Here is a 24,975-nt window from a genome sequence, read left to right on the forward strand (position 1 = left end):
TAATGGCCTTTTGACATGCTGAATGTATGTATCAGTTCTGTTGCTGTTGTAACACCAAGACAATTATGTACAATGTACAATAATACAGATTGTTCAAATTCTATACATCCTATGATAGGATTACATTTATGCTGTGCATTGTTGCACATACTGCACTAGCTGTAGCTGTATAATTAGGAATGAGTTCTACTCTAAATCATTCTATTGTTTCAATAAAATTACATCTGGAAGATACATTGGTTGTTTCATAACATAGTGGCCATATATGTGATATGCACATTAGAGTCCTCTAGATAGATTACATCATTAAGATTAGCATTCCAACATGTTTCTAATGGTCAAAAAACATGATTTAGACACCAAGTTTGCATTTGTAGCTCATCTGGTTCAAACATAGCCAAAACCTTTTTTCTGGTGGCGGCCATATTGGATTTGGCCACTAAGATGATCCTGAAGGCTCATCATAGTGGCTCGGGCAGATGGCTCGGGCACCCTTGCTACATCATCAGAGCATGCCCTGGGTTATATCTGGGACACATTTGGTGCTTTTAGATTGATTCACGCAAAAATATTCTTATATTCAATAAGTTGACCGTTTTTAGCCGTTTGTTTTAGCTGTTCTGTAATAAAATATAAAATTTGACATTTTACACTTTTCTATTTTTCACTAACCATATATTGTGAACATTTTGAGCACCTCAGAAAATCTGTAGCTCCAACGGTTTAGAAGATAGAGCCATGTTTGAAGTAGCGGTCATTTTAAAAGGGGCGTGGTCATTTCCGAGTATTTCACCCCGGATAGAGAATTTCTCATAGTTCCTAAGTTGTTCCTTGGGGTCATATTAGCCAAGAACAGTTGAGATAATCTCTCCTAAATTAAGTGCATACATATCTTAGCCAGGTCCTAGACTTATAGTCCTGTTTTCCGTTCAGGCTTTAGGACTACGAATAGGCCTGTCACAATTATTACATAATCGTCTAATGGCAATTATTTGAGATGATCGCAATTTTTTTGCATTATCGTCATGATCGTTTCCATGTGGAAAAATGTTCATACATTTTTTTAAGTATAAAATTATTAAATGTCTCAGCAATTTCTTTGTATATTTAAGTTATGTGTCATATCTGCCCTGTGCAATTTGTGATTATGAAGCAAATAAAAATTTGTATTATGTTCCAATGTTCAATGCCAAAAAAACACAATTACATTGTTAATCGCAATTATTTAATTACTTAAATTTGTAATGGTGACAGCCCTAGGTAAATTTAGGGTAGTAGAGTCACGGGTTGTCCTCATAAGTATAGTCTATGTCGGAGTTGTGTGTAAATCTCTGCGGGGCTCGTGTTGTGTTTATCACATGACAGCCAGGGAGCCGTTTCAGTGGACAGGAGTTGTTGACGAAGCATCTTCCTGGAAGCTGTGAGCGTTTCAGCGGAGGTGCTCTGATATACGACTGCTGAAGTGTGTGTGTGTGTCCTCTCCAGTGTCTCCACCCATCTGTGCTGACGCCTGACGTAAAGCAGTTTATTCAAACAGGAGAGCTTCACAGCACCTCACAAGGCCTGCTTACACAGACATACCCAGAGTTTAGATAAAAGGCAGATTTGACAATGACACAGGCCACTTTTACAGCATTCGACATGCCACGTTCTTCGCTACTATACTATACACTGACTGCTATTGTTTATATATATATTACTAGATGTTCAGACCACGTAGCGGCCTGAAAATCTCTCCATATACTGTATGGGCATGTTACATTTGTGATGTCCAACATCCACCCACAAGGCAATTTTAATATAGGATATTGTATAGAATAGATGTTTTTGTTGTCTCCTATCATATTATTGTTGTTCATTACAGTTAATATGCGGCTGCAATGTCAGAGGAGCCGTCAAAAAGTAATTTGTACCTGTATACAAGATGTAACAATGGAACCTTGAACCTTGATTGTCTATTACCAGAGCTTGAGCTGATTTTTTTTATTATTGTGCAATATATGTATATTCATTTTAGTTGTATTGATACCGTGAAGAAGAGGGACACTAGAGAGATGACGTTGGAGTGGAGTTGATTTGAAACAGAAAAATAATCCGTATTCATCCATTTGTAACTGCATTTGATTACATTTGTACGCTTTCAGAGTTGGAGGATTTTTTCATGCATTGTGCATGCTTGTGTGGCATGCACAATGCACACTGTCTGAGCAACCAGGTCACTCAAATGAGAGAGAGACAGTGTTAGTAAAAGCCCAGACAGGGCTGAGTTGAGAATTTTCTCAGCTCATTGCTGCTGTGTGTTTCCATGTGTAGGCCCGTCCTTCCTTACCCAGCAGCATAGCATTCTGCACCATAGTGTGGAATAAGCAGCCAGGTGTGTGTGTGTGTGTGTGTGTGTGTGTGTGTGTGTGTGTGTGTGTGTGTGTGTGTGTGTGTGTGTGTGTGTGTGTGTGTGTGTGTGTGTGTGTGTGTGTGTGTGTGTGTGTGTGTGTGTGTGTGTGTGTGTGTGTGTGTGTGTGTGTGTGCATTTGTAAGGCAGGGGCTACCAAATATAGGGTTGTGACAGATTTGGGGTCACAAACTAATTTTTCTGGGTCATGGGATAAAAGGCCTGTTTTCTTTTAACCTTAGTGACACCAATCCGCAAGCTCACAACGTTGTGAGCCTGTACTGTAGATCGGCTATTTTCACGATTCTTTCAATTAGCGCATAAGTGTTGAATTAATAATGTGTTCGGGTCCCAGAGAGACATCAAATTTATCTTTTGGGTCTTGAGCTGAAAGAGTTTGGGAAGCATGGATGAATACATTACATTACTTTCTTTTTTTTTCCTTCAAGGGGAATTCTACTGCAAAACAACATTTACCAGATCAAGGCATAACTGAATTATTTACCCTATGTGGCTGACCAAAGCCATCACATCATAGAAATGCCTGCAGCGGCTCTAGAACAAATTATTATTTTGATAGTAGGCTATATTGCAGTATATTGTTTAGACTGCTAGAATGCTACGTTCTTGGTTTCTTGGTTCACCTGTGATCCTAGTTTACTGAGGCCCTACACTGTCTCTCTGCATTTGATGTGTGTTTACCTTTCTTATTGTAAGTCGCTCTGGATAAGAGTATCGTTGTCTGCAGGTGTACAATATAATGACTCATAACTCATAGCATACATTATATATACAGTATATTGTAACTAGAACAGTGGTTATATACAAAAATAGCAGATCTATAAGCTTGTGAGCTTGTAGATCTGCTATTTTTGAATAGCCAAAGTGTAAAATAATGCTTTTTAGCGCAAATATAAAAATACACATGCGTTCCCGGTCTTAATGGGTTAAATGATTGTGATGCTATATACATAGTTTTTTTGCTGGGGGCCCCCTGGAACCCCCTTAAAGACCCTTGGGGGTCCCCGGACCCCACTTTGAGAACCATTGGTGTGTGTGGTGTAGAGAGAGTTGACGGTGTCAGCTCACTTGAGCGCTGCAACTTCTCATCAGAACTTCTTCCCAGGCCCTTCTTCTTCTTGTGTGAATTTCATCAGGAAACAATTGTATTGATCGGGTGGAGAATATCAATCAGTGTGGTCAAGATGTGCATTACTGTGACCTCCACATGGTTCCAACATCAATTTGACTCGGTTACACTTCATCGTTCCGCCCTGCTTTCCACAAGGGCACCGTGAGCCGATGCATTGTAAACACTTGAACACAAAGCGGAGCTCTGTACAGTACACGGTAATTGCTTATATACCAGGGGTTCTTCCCTGGATCAGGGCCCACTCTGAACATCTCAAAAGTGCTGTCTCTTTTCAGAGCAGGTTTTATTTTAATGACCAATCGATCGATTGTGTTCCGGCTTGGATCAATGGAACTAACGTAGTATAGTTTTAATTTCTTGTTTATCGGTATCACAATGACTTTTAAAGGTAGGGTACGTGATTTTCTTCTGTAAGAATAAGTGTTAAATAGCTCTATATTCTGATAGTACTCATTGCTATATAGTGTTTGTTCAGTAACAGGAGTCTCCATGTCTCTCCAACTCTTTATTAAACAGAAAATGCATTTTCAGGTCAGGATAACAATTTTATCCAATCAGGATAGAGAAGTCAGACAGAATACAGATTAAACAAGTGAAATTGGAAGTGATGACACAAAGAAATGAGAAGACAAATTTGAAGTGGATCACTATAAAAATTAAGCTAATAAATGGGTACTCTCTTGAAAATCACTGTCAGTCTGGGCCGTATTTAGTTGTACTATATACTCTGGCAGTTAAAGAGTTAATTGTGTTTTTTGGCATTTAACATTGGAACATAATATGAATAATAACTTAATTTTTGTTTGCCTTTTAGGCTTCATGATCAAAAATTGCACAGGGCAGATGACAAATAACAAAAAAAACAAATAACAAATAAAATATACAAAGAAACAAATAAAATATACAAAGAAATTACTGACACATTTATTTTCAAAATAGTGACGCGTTGTAAGCTTGTTGATCAACTATTTGTGCTATTTTTGGATCAGCTATTGAAAATGTATTCACATTTTTCAACATGGAAACGATTATGACGATTATGCAAAATAATTGCGATTATCTCGAATAATTGGCATTAGGCGATTATGTAATAATTGTGACGGGCCTGAATGCATTTCGACACGGTGACCTTCTTGTATGGCTGCGCGGGGAGAGGGGTGCAATCAAATGAAAGCTCACTAGATCAGAGCAAACAAAGTGAAGTGTCACAGTAAAGTGTGGAGATCACACACAGTGTTACAAAATGCCAATGCACAATTTCTTATGGTTGTCAAACAGCATTTCAAAGAGTTGTTGTCTCCGCCATGCCGAAAGGCATGGCGAGAGAGTATGTTTTCGCCCCTGTCCGTCCGTCCGTCCGTCCGTCCGTCCGTACGTCCGTCCGTCCGTCCGTCCTGTCTGTGTGTTAGCAGCTAATCTCTGGCACCGTTGGCCCGGTCGCTCCGAAACTGTGCACACACACTCCCTGGATGCCAATTCAGAACCTCTGCCCCAATTTTTTCACATGGGCCTGTTATAGCGCCACCAGGAGGCCGATTTGTGCAAAACCCTTTTTTTTTACATTACTCCTACAGATTTTATCCAAACGTCATGCAAATCGGTACACAGTATCTCTATAGTCATGTGATCAACACAAATCTGTCCGATTTCCCATATTCCATCCTCATTGCCTATGGTTGGCTTCCAAAGTTTGCAGGATTGGTCCGTTTTGAACAAAAAGCCTCAAACTATGCACGCAGCTTGCGATTTCCGTGAATTTTCACACGCACATTCCCACTAGGCCGAGGAAGAAATGCCACCCTTTTCACATTGGCCTGTTATACCGCCACCAGCAGGTCTAATTTAGCAAAACACATTTTTGGAACAAAATTCCTCAAATCATGAATGCAGTGTCTGATTGCCGTGAAAGACCTAAGAATAAATGGCACCCTTTTCACATTGGCCTATTATAGCGCCACCAGGAGGCCACAATAACGTACCTGACCTGGCGGAGACCTGTGCTCCGAGGAGCACTTTTTCTAGTTCTTGTCTTGTTTTGGTTTTGTGTTGGTTTAGTTTGTTTTCCTTCGGTCATGAGGATATTACGCAGTGATCTGGTGTATAACGTTGGTATGTGCGTTTTGTACAGCCGTCCAACACTTTGTATACATTATGATAAGTAGTTGCTTATTTAGCTTTATACAATAATAGGTAGATTAGGTAGATTAGATTCAGACGAATCATCTCGTACAGTACGTCTACAGATCCAGTGCTGTTCATCTATATCAGCGCTACTCAACCCGCGGCCCGCATGCGGCCCGATCGCAGCGTCGGGCCGCAAATTTTCTTTTTTTAACGCATTGACCGCCCAGAGGTTAATCTCATAATGTACTCACCAGTGCCAACGTTTTATTGTTGTTTTTTGTTTTTTTCACGTCGCCATAGACCTCGTTAAAATCCTTAAAGGGGAAATCCACCCCTTTTCAATATTTAACTATGTCATTAATATAGCATAAAGGAGTTGTGTGGAAATAAGAAAAAAGTTCCCCCCTTTCTGTGTTGCCTTGAACTGGAGGATTGATTGTGGGTTTAACATTGCAAATTACACCATGATGAGTCATCACAGTGTTACAATGAAATGTGCCGTACTAGAAAATTGAAAAAAGTTTTTTTTTTCGAAAAAAAGGAAAAAGCACCACAGCCCGTAGGCTACGGGATCGGCGCTTTACCGTTGGATTTAACGGCCCGTAGAACTACGGGCCCGGCGGTCAATGTGTTAATAGCCTCGATCTCCAGGCTTTTATTGCTTAGTTTTGCTAAAAAATAAAAGCCTGGCCCAACTATAGCCTGTACTGGGTATGAGGAAGTGTTTCATTTCCCAACCAACCAGAGTACAGTGGGCGTCGCTCGTAATGTTGTGTTAATGGGGCGGGGGTTGACGGACAGATCGGTGAACCAATGGGATCAGGCGCCGTCTCTCGCCGGCTCTATACACACGCCCCTTTATACACGAAATCAGGAGGGTTGCAGCAGGCTAATGTGTTAAGCACAGGATAAAAATATACATTTCCGTTCAAATATATGGGTTGCTAAAACATTTTTCAAAAACAAACAGACAGACATACATACAGGTGCGTCAATTGTTACAGGTATAATGCATAGTTTTCTATGCATTTCGGGTTTTTGGGGGGGTTTGACCCCCACATTTTTCTGCTTTGCCGCGCGCCCAGGATAGGTGTCTGCCACTGGACATACACACAACACAAAATAAACTGGTACAGTGAAAAGAATATGATGTCAAAATGTACATTTTCTTGTGCGTTACAAAATCGAAAAATCCAAAATAGTACCGTCATTTTTATGGCGGCCCCTTGGACTTTTGGTATTTTGCTGAGTGGCCCCTGAGCCATCTTAAGTTGAGTAGCCCTGATCTATATGTACTGTAAATGCACAGATCTCTGTCTGTGTCTGTTTGTCTCTGTGCCTCTTTTATTTGTCAATTATGTTATTGATATATTGCACAGCCAAAATTGGCAAATGGTGAGGAGAGGGGGCGGGATTAATGGACTGACATCAAAGTCCAGTGGCCAATCCCAGCTCTTTTTTTAGCATTATTATTCAGAAAACCACAGAACATCCACTGAATGTTCAAAGTGTACACTTTTTTTTGCAACAAAGGTTGTCGGGAACGGGACTCGAACCCGCGACACGCTGTCAGGCTATCGTAGCCTAAGTCCGGGTCGATCTTGGGTATTTTTATGTCTTTGCACCAAGTGTACCAGCGCTGTGGCTGCACTCGTATAACCACTCTAAAGAACTCCCTCTGGGGAATTATTTCTTTATTCAGCTCCAGTCTCCTATGATGCCATATTTTATTTTCACTGACAGTGCCTTCCCCACAGCATTGGCAACGGAGGAGCAGTCTTATCAGGTCTTGTCATCAGTACTCTGTTTCTCCGAAGGGTTAGCGGGGTTGACACTGGTCCCCCTATCTCTCTCTCTCTCTCTGTCTCTCTCCCGCTCTCTCTCGCTCTCTGCACAGTAAAATGAGCACTGAGGATTTCCCAGTGTGTTTAGCCGTGTGCAGCCAACCAGAGAATAGAAGTGAGGAAAGAAGCCTGCTGCAAGGCTTGTCGTCTGTTATCAGGGAGAACCCCGGTGTTGTGGAGTTTAATAAACCATGCTACTGTATCTCATACAGTATTCTCCCAGCGGGCTAAAGTACCTTTCTGTGTCTGTGAGGAGAAAGCCAATGCAGGACCCTCTGACCACATTAATCCTGGCTTCCCTATTTTTATTTTTATTTTTATGTTCAAACTTTTGTCAAAAGTTCTTCAAAAAGGGTAAATTAATAATAATAATAAAAAAGGTAAAAAGAAAAAAAAGAGAAAAAAATATATATATGCATTTTGTACACAATCTGCACTATATATAAATATATATTTTTAGTATTTTATTTTATTCATTTAATCGTTAATTTAATGAGCAAATTAATATTGTAGAGGGCATGGCTTTTCACACAAGTGCGAATAACTCGCGCACCAGCTGTGGTACGTACAGTACAAGCTGTGAGGTTGCAGATTGTCTATTTTTTGAATAGCATACGCATAAAATAGAGCTCAAGTGGTTAAACAAGCAACTGAACTCATCAGAGACGCATGGCTCCAGGACACATAAAAAGAGATGCTGACATCAGAGCCACAAGCTAGCTTTGATGTCGCCCAGGAGAGCTGCTGACACACACACACACACACACACACACACACACACACACACACACACACACACACACACACACACACACACACACACACACACACACACACACACCCACACACACCGAAACGGCTTGCACGTAGACTATTGAAAAGCCGACTATTGTTCTACATTTCATGGTGAGCGTAGCTGTTGCTCTGAGAGAGCAGGTGGGTGGTCTCTCTGTCTCTCTCACAAAAGGTTATTTCAAAAAATTACACGGCTTCTGCTGCAGGAACTGAACCTTTGACCTTTACCTTACAGCATGGCAACTCTCTTTAGACCTGTGGTTAGCAACCTTTTATCCTTGAAGCACCCCTTCTTACATCTGACAAATACTGAGACACACACTCACAGACACACACACACACACACACACACACACACACACACACACACACACACACACACACACACACACACACACACACACACACACACACACACACACACACACACACACACACACACACACACACACACAGAGAGAGATTTTCATCATGTTATATGTATATGATATTGTCATGAGTGATGTGAAAGAGATACCTTGAAAAGCCTTCACCTACTTTTTGTTTTGTTTTGTTCTCATAAATAAATATAATGAAAGTAAGTCCCCCAGAATCATTTTACTACCTGTTTCTATGTTTCTTCTAACCTTTGACCCCACCCAAGAAGTGCTGGAAAAGTTGTCTGTATATGGAATTCAAATGTACTGAGATGGCGGAATACAATCTGATATCACTCAATAAAGAGTAAAGACTAAATATCGTCAATGTTGGGTGGAAACCTTGTATCTCCAAAACCGTTCCTTTTTTATCATTATATTAAAAACATTTATGAATAGTGAAAACAGCCAATCAACACATCACGATGTGACGCGTTGAACGCTTGTAGATCTGCTAATTTTCCTTACTTTTGTGCGACACTTTTGTATGATGAAGTAGGGCATCAATTTACCAAAAAGAAAACACATTAAAAAGTGAAATATGGAGATACAAGCCTTGTCTGCCCAACAGCAACGATATAATACAGTGTTGAATCGTTCAAATAAGGACGACAGCAAAACTTGGGATATTTATCGAAATGCGGTCCATAATGCAGCACATTAAAAACGTTCATATCGTTATTCGTTGTCATATCACACTAAACGGTGGACGCAAGCAACAGGCTTGTGTTGGGAAAAGAATGGAATGTTCTTAGTCATGATAAGCTGCTGCAGCTCCCCTTAGAGCCAAAAGCATGTTATCACAATCCTAGGATGATATTAAACAGGGGGTTGGATGGTGATACACCCAACACTGCAATTTGATTCGACTGCAGTAATACTGCAGCATAGTGCAGCACCTCAAGCCCCAATTATACTTCGCTGAACGACGGTGTCACGGCCGTGGAAATAGCCGATCTACAAGCTCACAACACGTCGCATCCGCGACGTGTTGTGAGCTTGTAGATCGGCTATTTCCAGCGCGACGACGCCGTTGTACCATGGAGCATAAATTAGGCATAATTATTTCATTTTTTTTTATTTGGCCTGTTTAGATGTGCAGCAATATCTGTCAGCGCAATATCTAATTAATTATGCATAGATTGCTAAATTAGATTCAGTCAGGCTCTAATGCATGCTTTCAAATACATATTTTCTCCCTTTTTATGTTATGAATTGTTAAAGGAAATAACACCACTATACAGACTTGGATAGTAATGATGAAATGTTGATAAAAGTGCTTAAACATGGCAACAATAATAATTAGTACAACATCACAGGAGAAATAATTAGGTTGTTATCTATTTAGGGCTTTTTCCTCCTTTTTTACTTTTTTTTTTGCAGCACCCACACACTCGTATAGCAACATCCATATTGAATTATTAGCCAATCAGTGCTTAAATTGCATGAATCGGATGAGGCTTATCTTAAAGTCTCACGTGTGTGTGTGTGTGTGTGTGTGTGTGTGTGTGTGTGTGTGTGTGTGTGTGTGTGTGTGTGTGTGTGTGTGTGTGTGTGTGTGTGTGTGTGTGTGTGTGTGTGTGTGTGTGTGTGTGTGTGGGGTTGTCGAGGGTGTGTGTGTGTGTGGGGTTGTCGAGGGTGTGTGTATGTGTGTGTGTGGGGTTGTCGAGGGTGTGTGTGTGTGTGGGGTTGTCGAGGGTGTGTGCGTGTGTGTGTGTGTGTGGGGCTGTCGAGGGTGCGTGTGCTGCTAGCTAATAATACCAGATCCTATTTGATCTCCATCCCTGGCGCTGTGCGTTGTATGTGTGTGTGTGTGATAGCGACGGCCACCTGCACCACAGCACCTCGGGGTCCTTACCCTCTACAGTCCAGACACTGGCCGCCCGGCAACTGTTGCCCGGCAACCGTGCCAAAAGGATGACATTGTGTGGAATGAGAGATGACCCTTTATGAGTATGGCTCTCTCAGGCACACTAACCCCCCTCCTGATCCCCAGGTTTTTAACCACATGAACCCTAGTGCCTAGGAATGCACGATTTAATCGGTCATCATATCCATATCGGCGATATCGGCGATATCGGCCTTAAAAATGGCAGATCGATGTCAAACCGATATCAGAATAATATAGCGGTTTCAGCCCATTATTTTATTTTATGAATACGAAGCTGAAAAAGCCTTTGGTGATGACAAAGGCTGCAGATTCAGTCAGTGTTTTCTGGAGAAGCTTTCCATAGGGTCAACAAGTTGGAAGAAATGTTAAGTAAAAATACTATATTTAAGTTGTTTAATCCATTAAGACCGGGAACGCAATCAACGCATCTATCTGTGTCATTTTAGATTTTAACCACTTGAACCATTATTTTATACTTTGGCTATTCAAAAATAGCAGATCTACAAGCTACGAGCTTGTAGATCTGCTATTTTTGAAAAACCTTGAACATTTTTGTGCAAATCTTTGAATACATATATTTTTTGAAACAACATATTTAACTCAAATCTTTGCTTCTGGAGGTCCCAGGAACTAAATGTTTGATAAATGTTCGCTTAAAAATATATATATTCAAAGATTTGCACGCATTTTCACGATTATAATAGCAGATCTACAAGCTCATAGCTATGAGCTTGTATATCTGCTATTTTTGAATAGCCAAAGATCATCTGCATCGTATTTGATACAGCCTGTTTCTGGAGAAAATTGAATTAATTCTCCCTTTTAAAAATCTTTAAAACTACACTTCCGGGTCTGAGATCACTGTTCCTACAGCAGCCGCGTTCATGGGAAATGTAGTCTTTGGGTCGTTTGACTCGTATCTAGCGTTCATTGTGGTAAATGTGTACAGTTCCACCTTCAGTCGATGCTTCATATCCATATGAGCAAAATCGCCGGGATGATTTGTTTATTTTTCAAACACAGTTCTTATATGAGGCGATCTAAGATAGCAAAAACTGAAATAACGGTAACGGTCGATTTGACCTCCCAGTTAATCGGTAATAGGATATCGGCCAAACTTTCAATATTATGCCTCCCTACTAGTGTCCCTACTAGTGTCCCGCCAACATTCTGTGAAAATAGCCGATCTGGACAAAATCAAACAAATACCTCTTATCGATATTGAGACGATAATGGTATTGCGATGATAATATAAATCTTTGTGTGTGTGTGTTCCCCAGGTTGTTTCAAGGATGACCGCATCGTGTTCTGGACGTGGATGTTCTCCACCTACTTCATGGAGAAGTTATCTCCACGGCAGGACGACATGCTGTTCTACGTGCGCAGGAAGCTCTCCTATGTCAGCGCAGACAACACCGAGGGCAAGAAAGTGAGTGGGGTGTCCTTAGTTTTCTGCTTGTGGGTTCAAATCCTGCCTATGATGCCTGTGGTCAGTGCGTTGCATTTTTGTCATGGGGCTGCAACTATCGATTTATCGATTATTATATCAATTACTTTTTATATTAATCGAAGAAGCGTTTTTTTTGGTGAATAGATTGTTTTTAAATTAATCGATTAGCAATGGTGCAAAAAGTACTCTAATGTTTTACTTAAGTAAAAGTATCAATACTGCAATGTAGAATTACTCTGTTTCAAGTATAAGTCCCGAATTCAAAATTTACTTGAGTAAAAGGACAAAAGTATTGGTATCAAAATATACTTAAAGTACCAAAAGTAAAAAGTACTCAAATGTTTGAAAATAGCAGATCTACAAGCGATGCCACGCGTTGTGAGCTTGTAGATCTGCTATTTTCAAATAGCCTAGGTATGAAATAGGGCTAAAGTGGTTAATGTTTTATAATTTAATAATTTATATCCGCAAAGTAACTAGTAACTAAAGTTTTCAAATAATTGTAGTGGAGTAAAAGTACAATATTTGCCTCTGAGATGTAGTGGAGCAGAAGTAAAAGTGTAGACAATTTGGAAATACTCCAGTAAAGTAAAAGTACCTCAAAATTGTACTTAAGTACAGTACTTGAGTAAATGTAATGAATATATATGTTACAGGGTGAATGGAGAACCAGGGTGATTGAAGAAGGCTCGCTCGTTTTTACCCACCCAGCAATTCTGTAGAAGAAACACTAGAGGGAGCCACAAGCCAGGCTTGTGCACAAGCACATATGGCCGCGACCACCCACACACACACAGTCACACACACACACACACACATGCGCGCGCACGCACACGCGCTCATGCTTTCAATGGACTGTTAAGATACTTTTATTGTGTTCTGCTGGCTTTTGTTTTAGTTTCTCCCTGACACACACACACACACACACACACGCACACAGTGATCCATGAAAAGAACTATTCTGTCCCTATCGGTTTACAACTCAAACGGCGCTGAGTCGACAAGTGGAGCATCGGCCGGTCAGCGCGGGCACTCGCGCCTGGAGGCGCGAGGGCGCGCTTCCTCGGCCTCAAGCTCCACTTGTCGGCGCGCCTCCGTCGTGGACAAGCGTGTGCGTGTGCGTGTGTCTTTTCTCTCTCCTCCCGTGCTCTCCTCCCCTTCCTCGTCTTTTCTCTCTCCTCCCGTGCTCTCCTCCCCTTCCTCGTCTTTTCTCTCTCCTCCCGTGCTCTCCTCCCCTTCCTCGTCCGTGTCTCTCTCTCTCTCTCTCTCTCTCTCTCTCTCTCTCCTCCCGTGCTCTCCTACCCTTCCTCGTCCGTGTCTCTCTCTCTCTCTCTCTCTCTCTCTCCTCCCGTGCTCTCCTCCCCTTCCTCGTCCGTGTCTCTCTCTCTCTCTCTCTCTCTCCTCCCGTGCTCTCCTCCCCTTCCTCGTCCGTGTCTCTCTCTCTCTCTCTCTCTCCTCCCGTGCTCTCCTCCCCTTCCTCGTCCCTCCCAAGGAGGACGGTTTATTTCGCGAGGAGGAGCTCCTCCTCGCGAAATAAACCGTCCCCCTTCTCAGAAGGAGGACGGTTTATTTCGCGAGGAGGAGCTCCTCCTCGCCTCACGTAATAAACCCCCGCCTCGCAGTGCCGCGTCCTCCTTCTCCTCCTCCTCCTCGCGAGCCTCGCTAATAAACCCTATCTCGAAAAGCCCCGCCTCGCCCCGAAGCCCCGTGCCTAAAAACGAGCGCTCTGTCTTCAATCACCCTGGATCTCCATTCACCCTGTGACATATATATATATATATATAAGTAGGTCCAACAGAGTTTAGTCCTACTGGGTTCACGGCTGGGTTTTATGAGCCATGGTTTCAGATGCACTGCACAGTGCATGATGATGTGGAACATAATGTTCTTTGAATAGACAGCTGGCTGCCATAGGGAGTGGTATACAGTAGGTCAAACCTGACTCACTGAGATCACAATTAAACCAAATTTTACACATCAGCTATTCTAAAATAGATCTACAAGCTCACAACGTGTCGCATCATGAAGCATTGTGAGGTTAATCAATTTAGACCGGGAACGCAGCTGTCATTTTACAAAAAAAAATTGGGCTATTAAAAAATAGCAGATCTACAAGCTCATAGCGCATCACAGAGTGCCGCGCTATGAGCTTGTAGATCTGCTATTTTTTTTAAATCGTGAACATTTTGTGCAAATCTTTGATTATATATATTTTTAAAGCAAACATTTGTAACTCAAATCTTTGCTTCTGGGGATCTCTGGAACAAAATATTTTGAGATATATATATTCTTATTTATATATTTTTATATGTTTCACGTGTTAAAAAAAAAAAAAAAAAAAAAATCAGAACCCAAGATATCATTATCTGAAGATTTGCAGCTCCATCCACTCCTTGTTTAACTTATAACTGAAAAAGGCTGTATCTCGCTTCCAAAGCTTTTTTACTTTGAAAAAAAAAAAAAAAAAAAAATCGCACTGGCCAGAAATAGCCAGAAATAATTCTGGCACTCAATGAGTTAATGGGTTAAACAGCAGAACTTATTTTTTGAAAAATCTTGAAAGCTCACAAGCTCTGAACGTGGCACATTGTGAGCTTGTAGATCAGCTATTTTCGCAGACCGGTAGAGAGTTTTTCATGGTGTAGAGGTTTTTTGTGATGTTCGCTATTTTTGTGGCATGGGGGGGGACCAAGTATATAGACCCTTGGGGGACCCCAGTCAACTGAAGTTTATAGGGGTTTTCAAGTGGTTAAGCATTTAGCTGACAATCCAGTCTGACTTAATAGTTACAACCACAGAGTGTTCTTCCATCGATAGTAAAGGAATATGCTGAGCGAAGGCAGTCAGGCATTATTCATGTGATCCTCACAGCCACGGTAGTGTGAGAGACATGAGTGTCAGGAGACAATAGGGACAAGAAGAGCTTTAATGAGTGTCAGAAAGAAAAATGGGGGCGAGTATCTGATGTGCAGATACACGATGTACTCTTTAATAAGGAGTTCAGCTTCAGAACAGAAGATGGAGAGAGCGTGGGTCTGCTTTTAAGTAGAGTCTGGGGCTGGAATAATGACCAGGTTGCAAAAGAGAATGAACCACTTGAACCATCTAGAGCAGGGGTGGGCAACTTTGATGATGGAGAGGGCCACTATATTTCCACACTCACTCCAGAGGGCCACATTGCATATACTGTCGGGCAGACACCTCTCTCTCTCTTATCTCTGTATTTTAACTTTTTGCGTAAATTAATGCTGTACTTCGCTATTCTATGTCACACAAAAGTAGCAAAAATAGCCGATCTACAAGCTCAAAACGCGTCGCAGTACGACGCGTTTTGAGCTTGTAGATCTGCTATTTTTGCTATTTTTGAATTGGAATCCAGATTTTTTTGTTGCTACTTTTTTATTGAAATCCTGAAAAGTTACATTTTTATTTAATTTCAAATGCATTTAGTTATACTTATTTTAACTTTATGAACTTAAATATAAATACATTGGACATAAAAAAGACAATATCATTTTAATACTAGTCATTAAGCTACTAATATAGATTGTAATTAAGTAATTAAAGCGGGTCATGTTTGTAACAGCTGAAATCAATAATATATCAGTAGTCCGATATTAACCTGCGAGCCGCATTAAGTGAAGTTGGGGGCCGCATGTGACCCACGTGCCGCCAATTGCCCATGTATGGTAAATTGGACCTGAGTTGGCCCTGTAATTTTTAGCCCATCTACATGGTCACAACGTGTCATAACGTAACGTGGTGTGAGCTTGTAGATCGGCTATTTTTGCCTAATGTTCTCTCCAGAACATGGATGATGGGGATCAAGTGGAACGATGACCAGGTTGTGAAAGAGAATTGACTAGATAGAATAATGACAATCGTGAAAGTTGCACCAACTTGGTTTAACTTTTAAACTGGATTAAATCAAGGCTCATCTACTAATCCTTTTGCACCAAACTAATTTAAATGTAGTTTAAAATGTTTCCTGGTTAAATCTAAATCTTTGTCAATCTCACGGTTTAATTTCCATTTAAATCTGGATTTAACTAAGTCTGTTGCACCAGAAATGTTAAACATAATAAAACTGGATTAGCATATGTATTTAATTCATCCCTCTCTGAGGTTTATGTCAAGTTTATTGACAATATTGCTGCATATATTCACTGGATGGGATTAGAGGAATGAGTTTCTCGCAGGAATATTTGAGACGGGTTAAACCCAATTGAATTAATACATTCAAACCATAGAAAAAATCAGCCAATTCATAAGACCACGTGTGTGTCTGTGTGTAATCTGCAGCCCCTCTCTAAACGGTGTTGTCAGTGCCCAGTGGGTCTCTTCACGTGGCCATAAATAACTGAGCTACAAGCTAACAATGCTTTTTGCATTGCAAGTTGTCTAAGCTCAAATCTCCTTGAAAACCCTTCTTTCCCATTATTTGTGTACTGTCTCTAACTGTCTCTGGAGTCTAGACCCCTAGCCCACCCCTCTGTGAAATCGCATAACTTGACCTGTTTGATTGATCCTGTAAGCGCAACCACATTATTCTCTCGTCCTGCCTCAAATCATGAACGCAGCTTGCCATTTCCATAAAATTGCACACGCACATTCCCACTAGGCAGAGGAAGAAATGCCACTTAAAACTTTTCAAATCAGCCTCATGGTGGCGCTATAACAGGCCGATTTGCTTTTTTAACTACTTTGCTTTTTTAACTGCACCGATCTGCGTGAAACTTTGCACGCACACTCCCTAGAGGCCAAGGAAAAACATCTGCACTGCATTTACTTTTGCAGTGCAGATCTACTTTTTACAGTGCCACCAGGATTTTTGGATATTAATCCTTCAGATTGTATCCAAACATCACGCAAATCAGTACACAGTATCTCTATAGTCATGTGATCAAGACGCATCTGTCCGATATTTCATATTCCACCCTGATTGGCTAAGGTTGGCTTCCAAAGTTTGCAGGATTGGTCCGTTTTGAACAAAATGTCTCAAATCATGAACACGGCGTGCGATTTCCGTGAAAATGTGCACGCACATTCCCGCTAGGCCGCGGAAGAAATGCCACCCTTTTCACATTGGCCTGTTATAGCGCCACCAGGAGGCCACAATAACCTACCTGACCTGGCGGAGACCTGTGCTCCGAGGAGCACTTTTTCTAGTTTATTATTTATTTCTTATTTTAAGTTTATTATGTTTATTTTATGTATTATTTGTCTTTTAACTGTCCAAACACCGAACCCCCCCGACCCACAAAAAAAAAACAGCAACCTCATGCTACAATAGGACGCACATTAAGTTGTTCATCACATCTCGTAATCATCTGATTATAAATTTAGTTTGAACCTAGATTTACTAACCCTAAATTAAAGATAAACCAGGATTAATTTAACCCATGTTGGTGCTACACAGCCTTAGAGTTTAATAGCTGATTGTGGCAGGATTGAAGACCATGAGCTACAGTAGCATGCAGGCCTACACCATAAGACACTTAAGGTACATGTGACAGGCTCAAAGTACACACAGACCACATCCATGGGTTTTTTCAGGATCACAAAGTTGTTTATTTCTGGGAACATATACTGCTTGCCATGCCATTGATGTAGTTACATTATTTATAGAAATGAATAACGAAGAACAAACGAGAGCAAATAACAGCATGTCATGACTGTCTGTCTCTCCCTCCGTCAGTTTGACTCAGGGCAGGTGTGACTGCTTAAATCAGCCACCACCCATCCCACAGTACTCTATAGCAGCGGTTCTCATAAATGGGGTCCGGGGTTCCAGGGGGTCCCCAGCTAAATTGTTGATAGTTAAAAACCAAATAGACTATTTGGCACACTCTCAGAGTTATGGCCATCTGTGGCTTAATGCATACCAAACGTGGGTAGCTTGAAATGAAAAGGTTTGAGAATCACTGCTCTATGGGACATATGGGAGCTTGCAGAATGTCTCAGCAGACAGATCTAGGCAGCCTGGGTTCTGATCTTCATGGAGATGGATTTGACGGAGTAGTGAGACTTCTTCCAGGGCCACCAGCTGACGCCGGTCTCGACGTCCTTCTCGCCCCACATGTACACGCCGTTGGGGTTGGTGTTGGCGCAGGCTTGGAACCAGAACGCTCCCTCGTGCTTCTTAGCGCAGTGCTTCCAGCGATCGTCGTCCTGGTCGCGATCGTAGGTGGAGAACTTCTGGCCGTTGTGGTATTTAAGGGCGTCCTCTGGCATTGGTGAGAACAGGAAATTATTCATATCATATATGAATTATAATAATAATACCAGGTGTGCAACAGGACAGCATAGAGCATTGGTTCTCAAAGTGGGGTCCGGGGACCCCCAGGGGGCCTTGGGGCCTTGGGGGATACCAGGGGATCCCCAGCTAAATTAGTTAATAAAGCGTCACAATCATTTTAACCCCTTTATCCATATTAAAATGTTTAGCTATACAACAATACCAGATATACAAGTTCATAGCGCGGCACCAAGTGCCGCGCTATGAACTTGTAGATCTACTATTTTTAAAAAATCTTGAAAATGTGTGGAAATCTTAAAATCTTTTTTTTACACAAATCTTCGTATAATTTAATATCATTTCAAGGAAATGCTAATATATAAATAACTGGTGTAGTTACATAGAATTCATGCAGTACATATTCAACTCTCACATACTGTACTGGAGGTTATAAAACGTGACAATGAACATAGACAAGCTTTAGTCGGAGGTACTTCTATACGTCGCAACTCTTGTAGATCTGCTATTTTCAAACATTTTTGTACTTTTACGTTTGGTACTTTAAGTATTTTGTTGGTATTTTGATACCAATACTTTTGTATTTTACTCAAGCAAATTTAGAATTCTGGACTTTTACTTGTAACAGAGTACTTCTACATTGCAGTATTGATACTTTTACTTAAGTAAATCACTTAAGTACTTTTTCCACCACTGGCCACCCGTGCTGTGAAACTTTATTTTTTTTCTCTTACTTGCGACTCCTTCCTTGAAGTCACCGATGTTGAGTTTGTAGCCGTCCTCCTCGCTGCCGATGGAGAAGGAGGCGTAGGTGGCGAAGGCGCTCTCTCCCTCAAAGTCCTCCATGTCCACCCTCAGCTCATAGGTCTGGTTCTGGTTCAGCATCAACAGCTCCAGAGTGTCCAGACCTGGACAATGGGCATTATTACACATAGCACAATTAGGGTTCCAACTATTGATTATTGAATTGATCATTCCATCAATTACTTTTTTAATTAATGAAATGATAAGTGAGGGGCGGCTTTGAAAAGTTTATACATCAATGAATCAATGTGAAAACATTCTGATAGATAGTATACTATTCTCTTACAACGATGTCGCGGAAATATCCGATCTACAAGCTCACAACGCGTTGCATTGCGAGCTTGTAGATTGGCTGTTTCTGGCGAGTGACACAGTCGTATGAAGTCTAAATCAGGCTTTCTACTTTTTTTTAACAGTTTGGTGGGCAGTAGTGAGCTCGCATTCATACTGTTTTTCACAATTGTATTTGAAACACTAGAAACATCAACTATTCACTGTGGTTTAATCACTTCAGTCATCTGCACTGTTCTGTGTTGAAGTCAGTTTAATAGGTTGTTTAAGAACGTTTTATAAGACAACCTTTTCTTTCTTTCTTTTGTAGCCTAGAAGCCTTTAATCAACTTCTTAGGATAAGTTGATAAAAGGCGTTAGACCAAAATTAAGTCAAAGTTGCATATCATGCTGTGTTGCATAATTCAAGAGTGCAAAAACGTATTCCACTGGTACTTTTCAACACCCTCAATGAGATGGATTACGATTTAGCGGATTGTTCCGGATAGTTTGCAGCGATGCATGAATAAGCTACATCTCACCCAGCCAGTGCTCCCCAGCAGCAGATCCAAATCCAAACTTATATTGATCCCATCCTCTGTAGAAGTTCACTGTGCCATCCATCCTTCTCTGGAAGACCTATCGGAGAACCGACATCAGAAAATACTTTATTGCCACGTCATTTAATTTAATATAAACAACCGTTTTTTGCAGTGAACACATAAACACAGCACGCCTGCAGTTAAAGGTGCTATAAGTGATATTTCTGTGTTAAACAGCTATATTCTGATAGCAATCATTGCTATAGAGTGTTCATCAACAGGGGTCAGGATTCTAATTTCATCCAAACAAGAGAGAGAACTCATACAGGATAAACAAGTAAATTTGGAAGTGATGAAACAAAATACATTTCAAATGTACAGTATTATGGATGAAATGCCCCTTAAAATTCATATCCCTGCTTCTGTGTACAACGAGCCCACACATATTAACCCATTAAGGCAAAATGTCTTCTAAATCCTATTTTTTTTTTCTTTTTAAACGTATGTTGCTATATCAGTGGTTCTCAAACTTTTTCATGTCAAGGACCCCCAAAATTATATGTATTTGGCCGCGGCCCCTCATCTCTAAATATGTTGTTCCAGTGACCCCCCAGAAGCAAAGACTTGAGTTACAAATGTTTGCTGTAAAAAATATATATATATTCAAAGATTTGCACACATTTTCACGATTTTTCAAAAATAGCAGATCTACAAGCACTCGGTGCCGTGCTACGAGCTTGTAGATCTGCAGGTCTTAAAGGGTTAATAAGCTGTGTGACATTCTGTCAACCAAGTTAGCACATTAGCTTATGTCTCCCTGTGTGTGTGTGCCTATGCTTTCTAAAGACATAAAGATAGCAGCACACAGTAGTCAGGGGTTGTGTGTGTGTGTGTGTGTGTGTGTGTGTGTGTGTGTGTGTGTGTGTGTGTGTGTGTGTGTGTGTGTGTGTGTGTGTGTGTGTGTGTGTGTGTGTGTGTGTGTGCGCGCGCGGTGCTGCCTCAGCATGCATACCCAAAATGCAATTTTTGTGTACAAAACAGGAATTCATCAATCGAACACAAACACGCACAGTAAACTCCCCAATGTTAACCCATTTAGACCTGTTGCTAACCTATACATTGTTATACCCTTCATGCCATTTTAGATGTTTGCTATAATGTATTTCTCAGCCTCTGTAGTAGATTGACACATGAAATAAAAAAGCATTTGAGAGCTTATACCTTTGTTTATTACTGAAAATTATCTACATTATCTATCTTGACAATTCGGTAACGTTTTTTCAGAAAACATTTTTTTTTACAAGGCGTTTTTAGAATCTGCCAACAGGTTCAACAAAATGAACCAAATGGTTACTCTTATGTTTCTGTAACTCTGAGATCGTACGAATCGAACCAAATGGACCCGTAAAGGTTCTCGGGAGTAAAAGATTCTCTTGGCTACTGCGGTGGGGGTACCGACCGTCCATCTCCCGCCATCGGTTTCCATGTCGCAGTAGGCGTGGCGTGGGGAGTTGGGTCCCGCCGGGAAGATCCTGTACACGCCGCTGGCTCTGGCGCCCGCGTCTTGGATCTCTCCACATTCCAGGGGGTAGAGGGCCACACAGTGCACCGCCACGGGTAGAAGCAACGCCAACAGAACTAGAGACTGAGACAGTAGTTTTCAAAGCGAACATTTTTAACTAAAATCTTTAATTCTGGGGATTCTATGAATCTGTGAATGTCTTCTAAATCTTAACAGTTTTTTTGTACTTATGTTGCTATTTATCAGTGGTTCTCAAAAAAAAATTACATGTCAAGTACCCCCAAAATGATGTGTATTTGTCCGCGGAGCCCACCATGTTCCACTGTTCCATCGACCCCCAGAAGCAAAGATTTTAGTCAAAATGTATATATATATATATTCAAGATTTGTTCACGTTTTTTTCAAAAATAGCAGATCTACAAGTTCATAGCGCGGCACTCGGTGCCGCGCTATGAGCTTGTATATCTGCTATTTTTGAATAGCCAAAGAAATCTTAAAATGACACAGATGCTTTCCCGGATTGAATCAGACAGACAGACAGACAGACAGACAGACAGACAGGCAAGCTCAGGATGTGAAAGTGTAACAGCGAGACGTACAATCAATGGAGACTAATAGATGCAGTGCAGAGACGAATTGTGCCGATGTAGTTTACACATAAATCGTGAGGGGCTTGCAATTTGCAGTTCAGACAGCCTGTTAATGAAAAAATATTCTGTTGCTATGCAGAATCTCTGGACTCCAAACAGTGGTGGAGAGTAACTAAGTACATTTACTCAAGTGCTGTACTTAAGTACAATTTTGAGGTATTTGTACTTTACTTGAGTATTTCCAATTTCCAAAACATTTGAGTACTTTTCCCACCACTGCCTCCAAATCAAGTTGCATCTCGGAGAGAATTGATTGAAATCAAGTAAATTCACATCTGCCAGCCTAAGTGAACTGAGAAGTTAGGTGACGGTCTTAAATTCACATTATATATTAATTATACATGTAAAATATATTGTATTACATTAGAAAAGTATATTATATTACCTGCATGGTTGTCGTAGGGTAGTGCAGGACTCACAGCCTGCCTTCAAAGTTGGGGGGATACTTATAGTCACCTACAGTACACAGTCTTATCTCCACAATGCAATCTCAACCCACAAGATAAGGTATGGGGACCATACATCTGTTTGACATGTGTGTTCTTTTTTTTGTTCTTCACATATCCTGTACCTGGGTTAGGGTACAGTACATTTTACTCAAGTACTGTACTTAAAGGTAGGGTAAGTGATTTACTTTGGTTAAAATATGTGTTAAATAGCTCTATATTCTGATAGTACTCATTGCTAGGGTGTTTGTTCAGTAACAGGAGTCTCCATGTCTCTCCAGCTCTTTATTCAACATAAAATGCATTTTCAGTGCTCTCTCCTGATTGGCTTACATTTTGTCACCTACCTGAAAATGTACTATATTCTGTTTACTAAAGAGCTGGAGAGACCCCTGTGACCGAACAAACGCTCTGTAGCAATGATTACTATCAGAATATAGTACTTTAACCTTTTTAACAAAAATATATATATATCACTTACCCTAGCTTAAGCAGCCTACAATTTTAGGTCCTTTAATTTACTTGAATCTTTACATTTTTAATACTTTATACTTCTATTCCACTACATCTCAGAGGCAAATATTGATATTTTGACTACACTGCAATGTTTTTTTCTTTTTACATTTTAGTTAAAAGTTATTTTGTAGATTTAGATTATTAATACAAAACATACCTTAACAGATTATGCCCTATTTTATGCTTTGTCTGTAAAACATTTTCCCATTAAGGGGAGGGTAGCTTACCACTTCACTCTCACAATTTAGGATTATCTAAATGAATAAGCACAAATTAAAAGGAAGGGTGAAAAATCCATTCATTCGAGAGATCAAATGTTTGATGTCGGATGTCTGAGGTGGCATATGGTTGCTCAGTGTGAGTGGGCACTATGCCAGTGCATGGGCTAACCGCCACCTTCCACAGGAAGTACTGTATAAGATGCTTTGTTCGCCCTGAGACTGGGAGGTCGGGGGGTTCAGTCCCCCGGCCGAGTCATCCCAAAGACTACAGAGCACCGAAGTCCGACGTAATGTTTGAATTCCCATAGACGTGTTTAATATCACGGCATGTAAGAACTGTGTTCCAAAAATAAACAAATGAGCACGGCGGTTTGACTCGTATGGATATGAAGCATCAACTGACGGCGAGACAACGCTAATGTTACCGCCGCCGAATTAATAACATTTCCGCCTGAAACAGACTGTATCAAATATGAGTGTGTACCTTGTTACACAAGGTGTACCTTGTTACACAAGGTGGGCTGTTTGATGAACCCCATGTCTTTCTCCGTGGGAAGAAATCGTGCGCTTGCTGCTGCTGCTATTGTACTGCAGCTGCTGACCTTTTGACCTCTACAGAGCAGCACAAGTTCACATTTAGCCAATTCACAGCAGAAGGTCACAGCAGAAGGGGCTTAACACATGAGAGATTCGGTTTGGATTAGATTATGGAGACGTAGTCTTTCTTGCAATTAGACATAGGACTACAAATGAAAGCAAATAAAAACATATATTTTACATTTGAAATCAAGTCAAATATTCGGAGGGAGGCTTTTTTCGCTACATGGGAGATATTATCTTTGCCGTCGGGTGGAAACCGTGTACAGTACTTTATGTTCAAAACCGTACCTTTTTGTATTATTATTTTAAAAACATTTTAAAATTGTGAAAATGGCTAAACACGTTATGAGCTTGTAGATCTGCTATTTTCACTGCTTTTGAGTGACACTATTTGTATGATGAAGCAGGGCATTCATTCACGGAAAAAACATAAAAACTTGAAATATGATAGTAATAATAATAGTTGTATTATTGTTATGAAACATGGTGTCCTGGACTGTCTGGTACACAACCCCAGGCTCATTTGAATGGCTTTCATTTGCTCCACAAGCATCACGTTGTCGTGATCAAAGAGTCTCGCTGCTGCTGTTGTTTTGTTTTGGCTTCAATAAATCCAAGAGAACATCAGCTTCAGATGTCACGCTGTACATTCATTGGATGACATGCTGATGACTCATCGTCCAATTAAAATAACTGTGAAGAAAGGCCATGCCCTCAGCGCTCTCTCTCTCTCTCACTCACTCACTCACTCACTCACTCACTCACTCACTCACTCAAGTTTTGGAAAGAATGGGCTTCCTCGCATTCATTTCCATTTCCTCTGGCCTGATGGACTGTTAAAGAAACAAGCTACATGGAATAACTGTGGCGGTTTTACGGCCCTGCCTGCCTCTGCCTCTCTCTCCACCCTGGCAGCAGCCAGAGAGAGCACTGTTAATCATCTAAGCCAGTAGATAATGAGCCACTAATGGGTGGTGCAGAGGAGTTCTTCTGACAAGATGGTGGTCAAAGAACAGCTTAATTAGAACAGTCTTTCCCAAACCTTTTGGCTCGAGGACCCAAAAGGGAAATTTGATATCTCCCCTG

General features: G+C 40.9%; 2 protein-coding genes across 2 annotated transcripts in view; one reads left to right on the forward strand and one right to left on the reverse strand.

Moving 5' to 3' along the window:
• The window catches only part of kiaa0930, a 60,400-nt gene that overhangs the window by 20,315 nt on the left and 15,110 nt on the right, over positions 1 to 24,975 (forward strand). The window contains exon 2 of the mRNA XM_080421665.1: positions 11,893 to 12,041. Coding sequence (XP_080277791.1) covers positions 11,893 to 12,041 — 149 coding nt within the window. The remainder of the gene's footprint in view (positions 1 to 11,892; positions 12,042 to 24,975) is intronic.
• On the reverse strand, positions 18,036 to 23,828 carry LOC308079197 (microfibril-associated glycoprotein 4-like; the record flags this gene model as incomplete). Its single annotated transcript, XM_080420575.1, has 5 exons — positions 18,036 to 18,289; positions 19,053 to 19,226; positions 19,935 to 20,031; positions 21,394 to 21,579; positions 23,793 to 23,828. The coding sequence occupies 5 exons, from the start codon at positions 23,826 to 23,828 to the stop codon at positions 18,036 to 18,038; spliced, it is 747 nt and encodes a 248-aa protein (XP_080276701.1).

Source organism: Gymnoscopelus braueri, assembly GCF_963280865.1.
Source record: "Gymnoscopelus braueri genome assembly, chromosome: 23".
NCBI classification, from domain to species: domain Eukaryota; kingdom Metazoa; phylum Chordata; class Actinopteri; order Myctophiformes; family Myctophidae; genus Gymnoscopelus; species Gymnoscopelus braueri.